The 19,159-nt window shown below is 40.6% G+C and overlaps 1 protein-coding gene across 7 annotated transcripts in view; it reads right to left on the reverse strand.

Annotated features, from left to right (window-relative positions):
- Positions 1-19,159, reverse strand: part of ECT2 (epithelial cell transforming 2) — a 50,284-nt gene that overhangs the window by 16,350 nt on the left and 14,775 nt on the right. For all 7 annotated transcript variants that reach the window (XM_024111066.3, XM_024111064.3, XM_008174585.4 and 4 more), the window contains 11 exons: positions 18,654-18,769; positions 18,454-18,516; positions 17,689-17,911; positions 15,193-15,329; positions 14,403-14,522; positions 6,709-6,777; positions 5,327-5,437; positions 3,847-3,943; positions 2,546-2,627; positions 1,460-1,538; positions 1,101-1,220 (listed from right to left, as the gene is read on the reverse strand). In XM_024111066.3, coding sequence (XP_023966834.2) covers positions 1,101-1,220; positions 1,460-1,538; positions 2,546-2,627; positions 3,847-3,943; positions 5,327-5,437; positions 6,709-6,777; positions 14,403-14,522; positions 15,193-15,329; positions 17,689-17,911; positions 18,454-18,516; positions 18,654-18,769 — 1,217 coding nt within the window. The remainder of the gene's footprint in view (positions 1-1,100; positions 1,221-1,459; positions 1,539-2,545; positions 2,628-3,846; positions 3,944-5,326; positions 5,438-6,708; positions 6,778-14,402; positions 14,523-15,192; positions 15,330-17,688; positions 17,912-18,453; positions 18,517-18,653; positions 18,770-19,159) is intronic.

Here is a 19,159-nt window from a genome sequence, read left to right on the forward strand (position 1 = left end):
TGGCATGACACTAGTCCAAGGTGTTAAACTGCCTTGTGGTCTCTCTTTGGGCAGACTTGCAGGTGAGTTTTAAATTCCTTAATGAAAGTCTCTGAACCAGTCAGTCACAGTAGTAGAGTGTTCTTTACAACCTCAATCTCTTCACTTAAGCTCCAAAGCCCAATTACTCTCCCAAGCCACCACATCTTCATTTTTCCCCCAACAGCAATTACTATTTATACTGTTTGTGTGGACACATTAGACTACACAAAAATGTGTACATAAGCAAATATCTACCTGATAGAGACCATTATTTACGGATATTAAATACCAATAAGCCCCAGAAGAACCAATGTGCTGCTAAGCCAGTATCTCCAGCACTTCCAGTAGCTGAAACAAGCACCAAAGGCCTGATTCACTACAAGCTGAAAGTTACACTCTCTCTCATTATATTATAACACACACACACACACACGTAACTACTGAAATCCAGGTTATCAATCCAATCCCAAGCATGCTGAGGTTTAACATCATCTACTTCTTAGAGGAAAATGTATGTTGACGTGTTAGGGACAAGTAAAATGCTCAAACTTGCTGTATTTTAAAAGCTTTGAGAGATGCAAGCAGCATTCATCCATTCAGGCGAACATTATCTTTATGTACGGCATTTACTTATGAAAAATTGAGTGATTTATCAGAAGGCATAAGCCAGAAGAAAATTATAACTAAGTTAAACTCATTTCATTTATGTCACTAGTTTAATTTTTGTTCCAGAGAACTATGTCCTGTGGAAGAGCAACAGATATTGGAAGCACCATCCTTCTACTTTAGTGGACAGTATTATTCCATATGCTGCTTCAACATAACAATGTCTTTCACTGCCAATACGTAGTCCGTTCATTAGAGATATAAGACATTACCAACTTGACAGTGCAGTCTCATCAATACTTCCAGTAATGCCAAGAAACAGGCAACAGTCTAAATGTTCAGCTTGCCCTTTCGGTTTAGTATTTCTTCATAGGGTTTCAGTATTTAGGATAACTTGCTTATTTATACTAAAGTTTGAGTTACAAAGCATTCTGCAATGCCTCAGTTCAGTAGGGATTTTTTTACAGCCTTACCTCTAGACAGTCGTTAAACAGAAAGAGTGTGACCTGTTCTCCTCTGTCACAGAGGTCATCGCCAAGTGCAACTGTTTCCAATCGCTGAACTAAGCTTCGGTGAGACGACAAGAGATTGGCCTAAATGGTAGAAATGAACAGCTCATTAGACATTAATTAAAAGAGCCGGACTACCACTCACTCAACTCAATACTGGAAATTGAGTTTTATAGTGAGTGACCTTTTAACCTTTGATGTTGTTGAATGTACATTCAACAACAGTTATACAGAGGTAATCGGGTTATGTGGAATTTTGACACAAAGGCTAAGTCAGTTGGTTAGTCATTCTACAGATCGATAGCTTGAGGGAAGTAACTTACTGGACATCCATCAACTTCATACACAACATCAAAGATCAGTCTTTGTGCTTCTGTTTTTCTTTTGTCTTCATTAATGTGTCTGAGGAAAGCATGTTTAATACTGATAAACCAACAATTAGAAAAGATCACTACTAAATTTAAAGGCACAAAAGTGAAGCTGGACATTCAGAGATATTGTTCCCACAGCCATACCAATATATACAGTAATTGACAGTTCAAATTTAAAAAACCACCACACACACACCAACCACCCCACACGGTCATTTAAGTGAACTGCTTTTCCATGTGTGATGCATTAACATGTACATCTAGATCTGGAACAATGCATTTACACATGTTAGCAGAAACCAGCAAACTGCTCAGCAGCTATGAACAGACAAGCAGAAACTGATTTTCAAACGTGTCAAGTACTTGCCATTTTTGTTTTGTCCTTAGAATTAAATGCAATGCTCACTTGAAGATTTGGGCACGTGTAAGTTGCTAGTTAGAGTTCATGAATAATTTTTTGTATTGGACAAATATAGCATTAGTCTATTGAATATCTTTTCTCACTAGGGTACATCCTATACCTGCAACAGGCTTATAACTTAAAACTTCAAGATTGAGAATACTTACATTACTACACAGTTACACAACACACACACACTCCCGAAAGGGACCCTCCACCAGTAGTTTACGTCCTTCCAATAGTGTTCATTTGAGTCAAGATAATGACTCAGTCAAGTGTGTGTGTGTGTGTGTGTGTGTGTGTGTGTGTGTGTGTGTGTGTGTGTGTGTGTGTGTGTGTGTGAGAGAGAGAGAGAGAGAGAGAGAAAAAAAAAAAAAAAGATCTCCTTTACATTGGCTAAGAGTGGCATAAGGGAGCTCTAAAAGCGCTAGACCCAACCTGGGCCAAGAGGGAGGAATTCCCCAGACAGGCATAGCAAAAAGATAGCTATGAGGCGGTTTTCGGAGGATTCCCTTGAAAGCTCTTGCATGGAGGTGGGAGGAATGTTGAGGAGGTTAGGGGTGCCACATCATTGCTGAGATTTGCAAGATATATCAGTAAGACCCAAGAGAATATTTCATATTAAAAGCATCACTTACGTCATCACTTCCTTTAACGATTCAATGGCTCTTTCTAGCATGCCTTTGTCTGGGTTGTCTTCTGCTGTATGTTTCTTAAGGTCTGCAGAAAGAAAATGTTAAACAAGTGTTGCAATAAATCATTTAACTTTTGCTTTATAATTCCCATGATAGGAAGACCTCTTACTTTTCATTGTTAAGTTAATGCAGCCTCATGCCCAACATGATAAAGCAACTTGTTAGCGAGTTTTCTGCTGAAATCAATCTCGCACACTCATGGGTGTTTTCAATCACCTTCATGCTAACTGACACTCATTCAAAAAGTATGAGTCACATGTGCCCAGTGCTGTTTCACGTCCGCATGTTCAATTTGCATATACAGTTACCACAATATCTAGCCATTTAACAAGCCATTTGTATGTATTTTTGTTCACCCATGTTTATATGTTCGGAAAAAGTAGTCATCTGCACTCCAATCCCAGCAACAAATATTGGATTCTCCCCGTAAGATACAGTGCTTGTGAAGGAACATAAAACTGAAATCTAGTCAATTAAGAAAGTTGAAAGCTTTCAAGAGTACTGCCCTGCCTTGAAGTCCACTGCCAGTTTTTGTGCTTTTACAATGAGTCTCTTGAGTTTCTTTTAACTTATCTTCTTTTTTGGAGGCAGGAGGTTGGTTTTATGGGTTGAAAGATCCATAAAGACAGGACAATCACACGATAGTCATATATAGAAGAAATTACAAAACTTGCTACACAAGCTTCTGTCACAGGCACAAAGTAAAATAAAACAATGTCTGTTTGAGAGGTCTTAGGTTCTACTTATAACACTGCTAGCTAGTAGATTTAATACAAGAGGGATGTTTAAACTAGAGTGCCTTTAAGGGCATCCCCCAATACATCACTCAGGAGTACATCATGACTGTTACGACAGGTAGCTGTTCACACACTAAGTGAGTCATCAGAACTGAAATGACTACAGAAAGTAGTTCATGCTATGACACTGAAGTGTTCCCAATAATTTTAGCGTACAGGTTGTGGCTTTGGGACCTAAAATATATTCAGATTTAGAACATATACCTCATTTCCACAGAATAGAGGCTTGCCTATACCTGTATGCTGAAGTCAAGCATATGACCAACTGAATCTACTGAAATACATACCACACAATCTGACTCTTGGCTTTACCTACTATGATTGGAACACTGAAATAAGATCATAATTCTTCATCTAAACAGCAACCACCACTTTTCATTTGCCACCCAATAAGCCAGGTGTCTGACCCAAAATACCTTGCCAAAAAAAAAAAAAAAAAAAAATTACCATTTAGAAGTAAAGCAACACTAGGTAACCGTTGAACTGGTCGAATGAGTAGTTCAGCCAAGCTTTGACGGCCACACTCTGGTTTGGCTTGGTTTATCTACAAAGGAGGAAATCATTGCATTTTACACCAGAGCAACATGCAGGCTTTTCTGCTTGAGAAATCTACCATGGAATTTAAGAGAAAAAAAAAGTTCTTAAGAATAGCAGATTCTCAGTTACATTCCTGAGATATGAAACTAATTCAAGTTAGTATGTTAAAGAGTACTTTCAATTCTCTTACCACTTGCATAGTTTATGCCAAAAATAATATTAAAGAGAATCTATAAATACAAGCTGACAGCATGTGTGAAAGTTCCAGACTACTGGGTGCTCATTCAACACCATTTACACAGCTTTTGTTAAAACTAGGTCTAAAGCCTATTTTTAAACAACGATTACCTAGATTTATGTGTAACCAAGTTATCATTCCACTACAAAGTCTAAAAGGAACCCTTCCCCCCACTCCTAACCCCTTTGCTTCTATATTAAAGATCCTCTAGTAATACCACCCCTCCTTCAGGGAGTCTGAAAGGTGGGGCACAGTAGTATCCAAGTGCAATCCTATTTCCCCCCTCTCCCAAAATCAGGTTGATAGTATGTGTTAAGTCTGTCAATTTTGCTATCCAATTCAATTCTTATCCATCACTCAATCAGCAACAGAAACCAGTTCTTAGTATTCCACATACAGGCCTGAAACATGACTGTCTAGGAATCAAGGAAATCCCAAGACTTTCAGATACCAGAATTTGACCACCTTCTGAATAACCACTTCCCAAGAAGGACAATTTAGAGGGCAGTAGCTGACAAAATCCTGACTGTTGTAACTACTGAACAGGCTCAAAAACATTTTGAGTGAATAATATTCACTCTCTGACCTCCCTTATCGAGGTATTAACATGGTCTACCAGTTGACCCCATGCCTTCCATCTTATTTTTAATAGCCATGAAGAGCCAAGTTGTAGTTAGAAAACCCAGCCTCCTACCACACTGGAAGTAGCCAAAACTCCACCAAGGAGAGTTAAATCTCTATTTTAATCCAGCAAAATAGGTTGCCCATCTAATAAGAAGCAAGATACCCTCCATTTGTTTTCAATAACTTAATCCCACAGTGATAGTAACACTTTCTGGAGGTGCTGATGATTGTCTGAAACCAAGCTGTTATATTTTAAATGTAACAGACTTACCCTGGAGACACTAATGTCACATGCTGGTTGCAAAATGCCACCTCTCTATAGAGGTTTGAAGAATTACTGAGGATTATAGTGCCTAAACCTCCTATCCTACCCCCATGTCCAAAGTTTACAGTTCTACAGTATTTTTCCTTCCCCTAACTGAAATCTGGAGATTTACTGAGTTAGTGAATTTTTTAGTGGTATTGAACTTGAATCTCAGTAATATATTCAAAAAAAGTTGCTGAAAATAAAGTTCAGTGCATAAATACCTTTAGAAAAGCATGAAACCGTGGCTTCTGTTTTTCACATTTCATAATAGTTTCTTTGCTCATTTCAAAGAAGTTCACAAAAGGAGGGTATGTTTTCAACAAGTCTTTTGACTGAAAAAAAAATATTTCAAAATGCTTTAAGTGTAGACCTTAGGTAAACAAGCAAGCAGTCTTTATGTACATTGTATTACAATAGTAAGAAAAACAAATTTAAGACTGTAATGGCTAGTTATGGCTTTAAGATGTATCCTGCATACTACCAAAGCAATTTAAGTTTGTATTAAGCCAGTTTTATGTGCCACAAAATAGACTGCAGACATCTTTTATGCTTAAAGATATCGTAATCTGCATTGGGGCACACAGCATATGGTTAGGGACTTGGGCCAAAAGTTAAGTGAGTTGCCCCATGTTAGGCTCCTAAACAAAGGAGGACCTGTTTTCAGGTGCAATGTTCCCCCAAAATACCACTACATCAATGGATTTTGTGGTGGGTGCTCAGCAACTCTAGAGCAGAAGCCTGATCATTTATTAATCTAATTTTGAACAGCCAGCTTTGAAAGCTTTAGCCATTTTCCACTCTGGACTTCTCAGGGTCTCACAGTTTAGACCACACCTTCCTTGAAGCTTGAAAACAGAACTCCTTTTCCTTCACGGATTTTCTTCCTCATCCTACAGAGGAAATCATAGGGTTGCCTGTAGTTTTATCTAGGGCTAAGATGTGTGAAAGTGACCGTTGAAAAATATGGCCACAGTAGGGCAAATTAAGCCTAGGATTGTCAATAGTCAGGGAGAGCACTGGACAACTATATTTCTATTATTGTTTCTCTAGAACTACATTCGTCTCTACCTTCTTGCATATTCATTACCGCGGGATAGGAAATCCTGGTCCGACTAAAATAACTAGCCTTCAGAGTTGGTTTAAATTTATTCCTTCAACCACCCTCTCCCCTCCCCCAGGCATCTTTTCACTAGGAATGAAGTGAAAGCAATAAAATACAACCACACAATTACAAAACTGACAGGCTGTTTTCTTGGTGCTCCCAGTTTATTCAAACAGCAGTGGAATACCAGAGGTTACAGGAAAATCTCTTTAAACATTTCAAACCTGGTTTCTAGAGTTTGGATAAATGTCCGTACAAAGCTTTTTGGAGCTCTGCCCAACATTACAATACAAGAAAAAGAAGTCTTTAGTTCGAAGTGAGTTACTGCATGAGCTTCCTTACTGTGTCATTATTTAAATTGACAACTGAGGATTTATCCTGGATACACTAATGAGAAATACGTACAGAGCAGTTTTCATCCAAAAGATTAGTGGTGTTCCTCAATGCATTTTAGATTACATTAGTAAAAACTAGCTTACAGCCACTGTAAAAATAACTTACATATTTAAGAATGACATCCCCAATACTTTTGCTTTCAGCCCAGTTTATCATAAGGTCTTCAAGGTCTTCCTGGAATATAAACAAACAAGTGTATTAGGAAGACAATAAGCAGCCTGATTTAAAAGAGCCATGTATCTAAGTTGTACAGCTTTGGAAGTCTGCAGTTAGTATTTATACATTTCTTTACTCAGGGCCTGACGTGTGGCAATTGCCATGGAATCCAACACTTGCTATAGAACTGTGCTCCAGATTCTAAGCTTACATACCGTACAAACATACATATGCCTCGTATTCATCATTGTGAAACAGCTTTCCAAACATCTAAATGTAAGTCAATACAAAATTCTCTTCCAGTTTGCAGATAGACAGACGTGAGAGTTCCTGCATTCTCAAATGGGATGTTAACTCCCAATGACAGTAGTTAGGGAAAGGGTGTGAGAGAGAATGAAAACCCTTTGTAAGACAAACTGTATATCACTTAGACATCCACTTTCCTCTTCTACCTCCTGATAGAGGTAACAGAACCTGTGACGTGTGTGTGACAATCCAGACCAGCAGGGGGCTGTGTCACCCTTGCCCTGCAATACCCTACTGTCCTAGCTCCCAACCTGGACCATTAACGAACAGCTTGCCAGCAAGCAGGTCACTCCCAGATGTGTTTGTGTAACTGAAGCCTATCAGTCACACACTGCGTTGGTTATACTACAGGGTGACCAACATATGCCCAGTCCTGGATTTCCCCCTAGAAGTGTACTGCCCAGCCCTCTCATGGACAATACAAATACACCTCTACCCTGATATAACGCGACCCGATATAACACAAATTCAGATATAACGTGGTAAAGCAATGCTCCAGGGGGGCAGGGCTGCGCACTCTGGTGGATCAAAGCAAGTTGGATATAACGCGGTTTCACCTATAACGCGGTAAGATTTTTTTGGCTCCCGAGGACAGCCTTATATCGAGGTAGAGGTGTATACAAGTCCATTACGGGAATAACGTACAACTACTTGCCAGCTTAAATGGAGTTACCCAGATACTTTGATTTAAAACACACTGGATTAGATAAAACCAATAAGATAAGTTTATTAACTATAAAAATGGATTTTAAGTGATTATAAGCAATGAGGCATAAGAGTGAGAAAAGTTTACAAGAAAAATAAAGATAAAATGCTTTCTAATGCCCAACTTAAACTATATTAGATTCAAACAAAGTTTCTCACCGTATGCTTCCAGCAGGATTACTGACCAACCTCTAGGTCAGGGCCCCTCCCCCAGAGTCCAACAGCTGCTCCTTATGTCTTCTCAAGTGCAAAGAGTGAAAGGGGCAGGAGAGAGAGAAGTCTCGTGGGGTGTTTGCCCTCCTTTTTATAGTTTCAGTCCCCCTTTGAAAAGCATTTCCAGCTGAGAACCAGGAGACACAAACCTGTGTGGAAGGATGTTCCCTGCTGGGTTCTCTCACCTGTCTGAGCTTCCTTTGTTTTCCTTCCTGTGACGTTGTCTAATTATATTTTAATTATGCAAGCCATTTTGCTACCACTGCTATATAATTACAGCAAAACATATACAAAAATATAACTCATGGCCAGAAAGGGTTAAGCACCTTACAGGTTGAATGACCCAGAGCCCACCTTTAAAGTCGTTAGAAAGGGGTCTGAATGGTAATTAGGGCCATTCGTGGTAGATGGGCTAGAACTTTGAAATGCAAACCTATATTATTAGAAGTGATACTAATTGTGTGTACTCATAAAAGTTAGCCATGTAAACAGCCAGCTCCTGTCTGTCACTATAAACTATTAATACAGAGATCAAAAGAGAATATTACATTTAAATGAATCTTGGATAAAGTAATGTCATTGTCTATATGTCTCTGAAGTTTGTGATAGACTGCCTAATGAATAAACTGCCCTACGTTAATTTGTGTAATTGATTACTGGTGGTGTTTAGAAAGCAGAAGGTTACATCAAAAGCCTATTGTTTACCCAGGACTGCGTGGTCAGATGGCTGTTAAACTATAAAACTGTTGGGTCTTGAGTCTATCATCTCAGATCTGCTTTAGGTTTCATGCAGGGGAAGTCTAAGCCACAAGGTCTGAGTCCCCAGTTCTGACCGGATTGCTCTGAAATACAAACATTGGACTATAACCGAAGGACACTTTGCATCTACAAAGCTCACCATGTCAGCTATGTATCTGAACCTCAAAAATTGAACTCGTGTCTGTATGCATATTGATCTTTTAGCCATATTCTTGCTCTTTTTTAATAAATTTTAGTTTAGTTAATAAAAATTGGCTACAAGTTTGTATTTGGGTAAGATCTGGAATATTCAATAACCTGGGAGGTAAAATGTCCAATCCTTTGGAATTGGTAGAACTTTTTTAATATGATAAAATAAGATTTTCAGAAATATGCATCATATTTGACTTGGATACCAGGATGGAGGTCTGAGCTGGGTTACTTCAAGGGAGCTATGTTGTTGGCTTCTGGGCAACCAGTGAGGTAATAAAGAAGCTGTTTTATGCTGGCTTGGTAAATCTAAGTATTGAAAATATCCACCAGCTTTGGGGATTATCTGCCCCATTCTTTGCAGTTCACCCTAATTGAGTGACCTCAGCTGGCCTGCACAGGAGATCCTGGTCACACTCCCCTTCCCCATTTCTGCTTAGTGACACTATTGCTTAAATACATATTAAGAGAAGCATACAGACCTGTATTGGACAAAGGAGCGTATGACCAGTTTGGTGCCAGATGCGTCTGAACATCTACTTTTAACATTGTACAGGTGGACGTTTATAACTTTACTTATAATGCTGCCACACACATTTTACCATGATATTACTGATAAGCAAGTTATGAGTTTTCAAATGATACCTCACAACGCATACCTTGTACAAAGATCACTACTGTGGTGTGTAGGGTGTGAATACAGGTGTGCATTCTGTCACAGTACGTCTAACACATTGCAATTCTTCCTCAGACAGTGGATATGACAAATGGAGAAGCTACTGGACCTGACATATGCAAAATGGAGAAGTGAGAAACAACTTTAATGGGAGAGTCCAAAGGTGCTTCACTTCTGTCACAAAACATCTATGGACAAATCAGTCCAACATAATCCTCCCTGGTGGGAGATCTGAGGATAAAAAAACTAGCAGTAGGTTTTATTTGTAACTCCTTAGGGGAAAGGAGGATTCTTGCCTCTTGCTGACCCAATGGCTGACTTGGCCCTGACTGCTGGCTCTGCAATGATCTTCATATCACTGATCTTCAGGGTAAAATCCCCGCCTAAGATCTCTGAACTAGAATCTGAGGCTGATTTAGGATTCTCTGATCCAAAGCCAAAGGGTTTCCTGCATGCAATTTGGCCCTACTAACAGGAACCTTATCTCTCAGTCTCTTGAACACAAGAGCATCTGAGATTTTTTCCTCATGCTTTGGCTCTTATTTCAGAAGAGAAGACTGACCAAGTCAGATCCAATGATTTGGGAACCAACTAACAGAAGTCCTATGGCAGAGATTGGAGTCTTCTGCCTAGTGTTCTTTCTAGTCCCTGAAGTGTCTGGGCCATCAATGCCCTATTCACCTTGGATATGGATCCTTCAGATGTGTTAGATCTGGGTAGCTTTGCACCCAGGATTTCTTGAAACAAATATGGCTTTCAGCCTGTTTTCACACTCCTCGTGTGCCCTTGGGGTAAGAGTGCTGCAGATTCAGAGAGTCCACTTTCCTTTAAGGGTGCTCTGAGGCACACCAAGCATGTTATGTGGACGTCCAACAAAGGAAAGACTGTTGGATGAGAGATGCACCTTTTGAAGCCAGGTCTCAACTTCTGGATCCACCACTGAAGAAAAAGTTACTTACTGTAACTGTGGTTCTTCGAGAGGTGATGCAGATGTGTATTCCACTTATGCGTGTGTGTGCCCAGCACACTGGGGCTGGAGAATTTTGCTTAGTAGTACCCATAGAGGGAGAGTGGTAGCCCCTTCCTGGACTGCATGAGGCAGTGCCGCCCCAACTTTCCCTCAGTTCTTTCGCACCTATGCCTGGAGATGAGACTTTGTTGCAGAGGGGACAAAGGGTGAGTAATGGAATACACATCTGCATCACATCTTGAAGAACACAGTTACAGTAAGTAACAGTTTCTTCTTCGACTCAATGCAGCCATGTATTCCACTTAGCAGATTCATAAGCAGTACCCCCTAGGAGGCAGGGTTTGGAGTCTACCTAAACAAAGACTGCAGGATGCTCCATCAGCATCCACATCCACCCTGGAAGATGCGATTATGGCATAATGGCTTGTGAACATAGGAAGAGACGACTGCATAGCAGCCCTGGAAATGAGAAATTCTACAAGAGCGCAAGCAACGTCGATAGCAAGAGCTCATATCCCACTGAGGGGGTGCAGCTGAAGTTACTTCATATACAGTCTTAATGCAGGATATTATCCCCTTGGAGATAATCTGGTAAGAGACTGCTTGACCCTTCATGTGATCTGCATACGAAATAAATGATGCAAAGTACAGAACAGTTTGCTCCTGTCCAGGTAGAAGGCTAAGCATTGCCGGATGTCTAATGTACGAAGACTGTGCCTCTGGAAAGGAATGCAGCTTTGGACCCAGGTAAATATACCACCTGGTTCAAGTGGAACTGAGAAGCCACTTTAAACAAGAATTTTGGGAGTGATCATAAAGTCACTTTATCCTTGGAGAATTTTATACAAGGAGGCTGTGCTATCAGAGCCTGCAACTCATTCTCCTTGCAGATGTAAAACTACCAAAGTTTTTGGACACCGGATCAGGAATGGACAGGATGTCAGGGGCTCAAAGGGAGGTCCCATTAAGGCTGGACTACATTAAGGTTCCACATTGGGAAAGGCTCTTGAATTGAAGGATGCAGACAAAAGGAGCCCTTTCACAAATCTTGCTACAACAGCTTTGGATATGACTGATCATCTCTGAATAGGGGGGATGAAATGCTGATATCTTGGCCAGATGTACTTTCAATGAGGTCATCACCAGCCCCAATTACCGAAGGTGCAGCAGGTACGCCAAAAAGCCCTGGCTAGAAGCTAGTATTGGTTGGACTCTGTGTGTAATGACCCCACCAAAGACCTTTTTACACTGCTGAATAAGCCACCTTCATGGAGGGCTTTCTACAGTTGAGGACGACTTGTTGGACAGTCGTCCGAACACCACTATTCCTCTTCATTCAGCCCTGCAGCAGCCATGCCCCGAGATGTGGGGAGCTGAGCTCAAGCTGCAAAGTATGGCCTTGGTTTTATGTAGATTGACCTAACCCTGAGCCAGACTGCTCTCCTATTGGTCCCTTTACCCATTCTGGGATAGTCCCACTGCCTCAAAGGAGGGAAAGGCTGAACAAAAGCATGCAACGGATAGTAATGCTGCTGAGAGAAATGTGTTATTAAACCACAAAGCTCCAACTCCAGCCACAGGTGCAAGAAGGAACTGAGGGAGGGTCAGGGTGGCGCTGCCTCAAATAGATAGGGGAGGGGCTACAGCCATGAGGTGCAAGCGCCGTCCCTCTACAGGTACTGCTCTGCAAAATTCTCTAGCAGCAGTGCACACGCACTTAAGTGCAATACATGTCTGCATCAACTCAAAGAAGAATCTAGACTTTACTACTGAATAAAAACTGTTCCTTAACTAATTAAACTTAAATTACCACAACTAACACTAACAGTAAAGCTAAAGCTACAGCTACAGCTAGATAAACCACTAAGTTCTTCTCAAGAGAAAGATCCAGGTTCAATGGATCCTGATGGTTCACATACATTTGCTGCTGCAGTTGGAGGGAACAGAGGTGGAAGAGGATGCCATATCCCCTTTCATAGTCTCATGCTCAGGAACACAGAGGGGAAGCATAGGACAAACACATGAGCAGTCTATCAGGCACTGTTGAGAAGGTTCCACCATTTGAATTGCACCCACACCAGTGCATCCCACAAGTAGGAATATGCAGAGGACACAAACTGAATTAATCTCAAAATAGCAAGGCCATAATAGTGATTCTATTTACTTTCATAGTTATTCCATTAAAACTTTTTTTTTTAAGTTTAAAACAAAAAGCTATCAACTGCACCAGAGCACCACAGAAACCTTGCCCAGGTTGCCAACTTCAGTTCTAGCAGGTCACGCACTACCCAGGTTTATATTCACTGGCTGATGTCAGAGCTAGGTGTGTGTTAGCACTCAGGTGCATCCTGAGCAGTGAAAAGGACCATACACACACTTCAAGCAGTGCTGTTTCTACAGTGCTCCATGTGGCAGCTAGGTTTGTTTGATCCTAGGCCTTTGCACTTCCAGCCTATGCCATGGGCAAGTCACTTGAGTGTCTTGTTCCTGTGCTGCTCTTTTCACCATGACTAAGAAAACAGAGGGAAGAGGCAAGTGTCCTTCACCTCCTCCACCTTAAGTTGAGTACCATCTACTTGCAGGTGTATGTTGTGGGCTACCCAGTTAATGTATTGATAACTATGCCCCAAATACAGTATCATTTCTAAGATTATTAAAGATTAATTTGAGAAGGAAGCAAGCAGTCTGAAATCCTCTATTCCAGACTATTCAAACATGAATCAGGACCGAAAATCCAAAGCAACCAAAAAAATAGCATTTTGCAATTGCATACTAAGTTTTTTCTAAAACTATAAGAGCAAAACTTTCTTCATTTGATTGAAATTTGTACCTCGTTTCATCAGGAAATTCAATGTTATGGCTCCTTGATATGCCATATTGCAGCAAATAGCTTATAGTCTAATTTAGACAGCAACCTGCATATCAAGTGTCCAAACTAAGAGTAGAGACTGAGTGATGCAGACTATATTTCACCCCAAACCACAGCTCATGCCTCAGTTCCAGGCTAAAGTCTTTAGAGATAGAAGTTTCACCAAGATTTTCAAAACAACTGATTGTGTGGGCCAACTCAAGGTACCTTTTAAAAGGGGATTGATTGTCACAAAGTGATGAATGCTCACCACCCTGAACAGTCAGGTCCCTTTAAAGAATCTGCTGTTGAACACCAAAAACCTAAGGAACCTTTTTAAAAATAAAAAGCCACACCACACCCCCCCACACCCCACACACACACACACACACACCCCTCTAGTTATTTTTCAGTGTCTTGGCTCTTTACTCCAATGGGAATTGCTGGGTGCTCACCACTTTGGAAAGTTAGCCTGTTTGACTTGGGCCCACATCCTCAAAAATAGTCTGTCAAAGTCTAAAAAACAAAAACAAAACAAAAAAAATCCACAGCTGCAGAGCTCCCTCTGTGGAAGCAGCTATTAAGATGGAAATGGAACAAGCCAGCCTGTGGAGTGGAGTGAACTGAGTGAAGAGTTTCTACAATATCTACTGTAGAATGGTCTGAAGTCTTCTACATTCAATCTACAAGTCCCACCTCCTTATATGTACAGGTCCTTTGATCCTTCAGGATCCTAAGATATTTTAGACTTGCACATCATTCACAGTCCTGAAATAGAGCCAACTCAAGACAAAATGTGGCAGCCAGTCATTCTGAACCAGACAGCATTATGCAACACAAGCAAGTTAAGAATACCCCCTCCAATTGAGGGCAACAGATGTCTATTGTTAAGGTGCACACAATAGATAGTAACTCAAGTTGGAAAATAAGTGATGGCCTGGAGGAAAAAAATAAGGGATAAGCATGACAAAACTAGCCTTTATTTTAGTGTGCACATCAAGGATGTCTGGAATGCTGCCAAATATGGTCTTAATTTCCTCCGGTGCAAGGATAGGTCCTCCAAGCTGCCCTTCTTTTTCCAATGGAACTTGAAATAACTGAAAGAGTAAACAAAGACATTTAATGGATTCAGCTTCCATCTTTGATGGAATGTACACACACACACACACACACACTAACCACTCTATTAAACTTGAAATATTGGTGTGAAGGAAAGATTTGAAATGTTTTGTTTCCTGGTCATGTTTTCTATAACCACAAACTTGACAAGAGGAACTCCTTATTCCCACACTTCACTGGAGTGTATTGTATTATGCCACATGTTAAGTACTGGGTATGAAGGTACAAGCATTAAATTCATCCATTACCAAGGCCATTCAATTCTGTAACCACATTAGAAAAGTAGGGTAAAGGCTTGTGCTACAGTAACATGTCTAATTGAATAATCATATTTGAGCTCATTCTTAAGTGTATGATCAGCCACTTCAAGGAAATTAATTCTATGGCATTCAGTATTTTAGTCAAGTCTGGCTTTGTGTAGGTTCTCTTTTAAAAGTCATGCTTTTCTTTTTTCTGGAGTCTTATACTTCTCTCCCCAGCTCTTCACTAGAGTAGGTTTTTGAATTAAGTCAAGAAATGGAGAGTTTAATAAATACTAAGTGTTTTGAGATCCTCTAAAGAGGAGGCTGTATCAAACTGCAAATCAGTGATGGGACTGAAAATTAAACAGTGACTCATCTAGATACAGTAACAAATCTACTAACTTACCTGAATAATTGTCGTCAGAATATTTACATAGTTACTTTCTGTCTGATATAGTTCCTTTGCAACCTGCCATCTTGCAGACTGCTTTGCAGGCAGAGGAGTTGAATTTTTGGAAGGCTTTGAACATGATTTTGGCGTTTCTGATGAAAGGGAAAGAGAGACTATTTAGAATTGTGCTAAAATCTTCTGGACGGATTCTTAAGATTATCAGAAAGATACCAGCTGCTTTTGTTAAAGATACCCCCTTTAATATCAAAAAGGGGTAGAAAGGTTATATTATCTTTTTTGATGCAAGGAGAACATTTGTTCCATTAGCAGGAGACGGCTTTTGGCTTTGTCTCCACTAGCACATTTGTTGGTAAAACTTTTGCCAGTCAGGAGTGTGGGGGGGAAAAAACCCCAACCTTGACCGACATAAGTTTCACCAACAAAAAAGTGCTGGTATGGACAGCGCTATGTAGGTGGGAGACGCTCTCCTACCAATATAGCCTCTGCCGCTAGTTAGGGGTGGTTTAATTATGCCGGCAGGAGACCTTACAGTGGTGCAGCTGCAGCAGTACAGCTGTGCCGCTGTAAGGTGTGTACCGTAGACATAGCCTTAGCCCAGAGATTGGCAACCTTTGGCACGCGGCTTGCCAGGTTAAGCCCCCTGGCGGGTTGGGCCGGTTTGTTTACCTGCCGCGTCCGCAGGTTCGGCCGATCACGGCTCCCACTGGCCGTGGTTTGCAGCTCCAGGCCAATGGGAGCTGCGGGAAGCAGTGCTGGCCGAGGGATGTGCTGGCCGTCGCTTCCCGCAGCCCCCATTGGCCTGAAGTGGCAAACCGCGGCCAGTGGGAGCCGCGATCGGCCGAACCTGCGGACGCGGCAGGTAAACAAACCAGCCCAACCCGCCAGGGGGCTTACCCTGGCAGGCCGCGTGCCAAAGGTTGCCGATCTCTGCCTTAGCCCAAACTCAAACTCCTACTATGACTGTCAAGTGCCCTAGGACAGTGACATTACACTATGGATAATATCCATAAAGCTACGGAGAATATGGTGATCAGTTTTTAAAAACTTACAATTTTATAGCCTATAGGATTAGTTCTCAAAATGGTGCACCACTCTAGTGGTTCAGAGAGCTACCTGTTCATATGAAGGTACCTCTCTTTCTACCTGCTGAATGCTATTAAAAAAAAAAAAAAAAAACATAGTAAGTGCAAGTATCTTCCTCATTGTTACTTTTCCGTGTAAGCATTTGTCATGAGATAAGCAACTGCCAATTAAAGGGTAAGTGGTGTATTAGACTAAAGATACAGTCCACATTATGCAAAGCCTGAAAACCTCTATCCTATAGGAGAGAATCCTGGGGAGCTAGTTGTGCAGCTAGTGGTGTTCTGAATACAGACTCAGATTGATCTGGGGTATTCTGTACATTCTGAAGGCCAACATGGTCACATCCCAAGTAGATTATGTACATTTAATAATAAACACTGCTTAGAAGGGAAGTTTATGCCTGATTTTTCTGAATTTGTACTGATCAACTTCAACATTACTGTGCCTGCAGCAAGTACTCTTACCTGTTATCAGAGCAGCACTGGTATCACTGTAACGGGCTTTTGATTTTGAATCAGAAGAAGGTTCAGAGTCTCCTACTAAAATATTAGTCTCCTCTATCAAAGATGTTTCATTTATAAAGCTACACTGGTCCTTACTGTCCTTTCCCTGATGACTATGCCCATAGGTTACTTGCTGGACATAATCACAGGTGTTCATACAAGTCAGGTCATTCATATTTACATCTGTAGCATTTCCAGATCTCGCTCTTGTACGTTGGAATTGGGATTTATTTTGGAGTCCAAGTTCTAGGAGTTGACTAATTGTGGATTCTGCAATTTGCTCTTTGCCACAAGAACCATATGTAGAGATATTAGTTTCTGTGTTAGTTAATTGGTCAACATAAGTTAAGCAAGTTGGTTCTTCACAATCTTGTGGCATGTTTGATATGTTATTTGTCCCTACAAGACGTTGACATGAGGCAAAAGTATCTTTCAAGGCTTCAAGATAAGTCGGCCTTACAGTGATCTCTTTGCTTTCCTTTGGAAAAAGGATCTTTTTTTGGAGATTTGATACTGTCCCTTTTCCAGGTTTGCTATTGCCTAGGTTTCCAGATGACTTAATGCTAGCTACCTGGTTTGTTTGCTGGAGACTTTCGACAGGATTCACACACTGCTTTGGAGTAACATTATCTGGAGGCTTATATTTGGTAAGTGTGTATTTTTTCCTCATTTTCCTCCATGTTTCACTACTTCTACTGACATGACAGCAGCTGGCCTGGCCTCTACCTGGGTCTGAGCACCTCACTCCTATTCTGCTCCCTGCATAATCTGAAAGGGAGAAAGCCTGTAGTTAACTTGTCAGAACTGTAGCATAGCTAATTTTTTTTCTACTTCTGTAATTTGCAAAGAAAGAACACTGCTTTAAGCACTGGTAAGCTTGGTTAATCCTTTCTTTCAACTATACCTCCATTGGTAATGCTGGACTCTGGTGTGTTAGAAATATCCAGTAAAGACCCCATAGAAAGGGAATGCTCAGCTGATGGGCGTTTCCGAGGAGGGAATGGTGACATGTCAGTTTCTCTGGTGAGCTGTGCAAGGGTCTCTCTCAAGCGACGTCTCTTGCGATTGCTATTTGGGGTATTCAGAGAAAGTTGTGACACTGACTTTTTGAGTTCAGGACTCTCTGGCTGTAATTAGATATGAAAATTCAGTCACTGCCTCCAACTTGATTCTGTATAGACTACAGAAAAGAAAGATTACACAAGACAGTTGCCCCCATTTTGTTGTATGGTCAAACAAAATAATTGAAAGTTTTATACAGCAAACATGTTAATAGTTTAAGACACTACAGTCCCTTAGGTTATTGAACAGGATTTTTATTGAAAAAGGCCAATATGTATTTGTTTTTCCAGCTTTAAAAAAAAACTGTAAAGCATAACTGCGAGATCACCATGAAGTGACCACTAAGCAAAGTCCAAGTAAATTACATGTTTAAGTTTTAGTCTGAATACTTCAAGACAATTTAGGAATTTTAGAAATATACTATCATGAGTCATCAGCATCCAAATTAAGCCCTAATCCTGCAAATACTTACACATATGCTTAACTTTATTACTGTGAGTAATCCCATCAGTTTCAGAGGACAATTCACATTAATCAAGTATTTGCAGGATGTGGGCTCGAATATGTTAGAGTCAACATATTACACTATTACTAAAGGTCAACATACCTTTTCAAATAAGTACATGGATTCTCCAGCTCTGGCATCCATCTGAATGCTTCCCCAGAACCACTATATGGGGAAAAGAAAGTCTTCTATAACTAGTTTCAAAAACTTGATACAAGCTTTTGACCTATGATATTCAATATCATTTACATGTCTGAAAAAATCCTCAAAGTCCAGTAGTAAGAATTTCTGTGTACACTAACCTCTTGCTTTACAACATAAAGTTTTTTTGGAGGCTCAAATGGGAGATCTTTTACTGTATTTTCTTCAACAACCAGATGTGTGCACCTGTCATCACTAACTGGCAAGTACTGCCCACCTAGAGTAAGAAAATAAATCAAATTAACTGAAGAACTAGGAATCTCGAGTTTTGGTAAGAGAGGATTTCATAGTAGTATCAAAGTTGGGGTAGAGTAATAAAGAAGGGGAGAAGATGCAAGATGAAGGGGGAGTTGGTCAGCAAGTTGAGACAGCTGCATCCTGGGCACTCCCAGCACAAAGATAGTACCAGCAGACATTCTATGGCAGTACAACTTCAAGGGACAGCTTCGATAAGCTAAGGTGTACTATTTATGTAGTGTGAATCTAGCCCTTCCAGAGTTCACAAATTGTGTTACGGTGACAGTTTTTAAAAAAAAAAAAAAAAAAAAAAAAAACACTAGGATAGAGAACTCCTACTCTCCTGGAGCTCAGGGCCACCAGGGATTAT

Source organism: Chrysemys picta, chromosome 9 (genome assembly GCF_011386835.1).
Source record: "Chrysemys picta bellii isolate R12L10 chromosome 9, ASM1138683v2, whole genome shotgun sequence".
In the NCBI taxonomy this organism is placed as follows: Eukaryota; Metazoa; Chordata; order Testudines; family Emydidae; genus Chrysemys; species Chrysemys picta.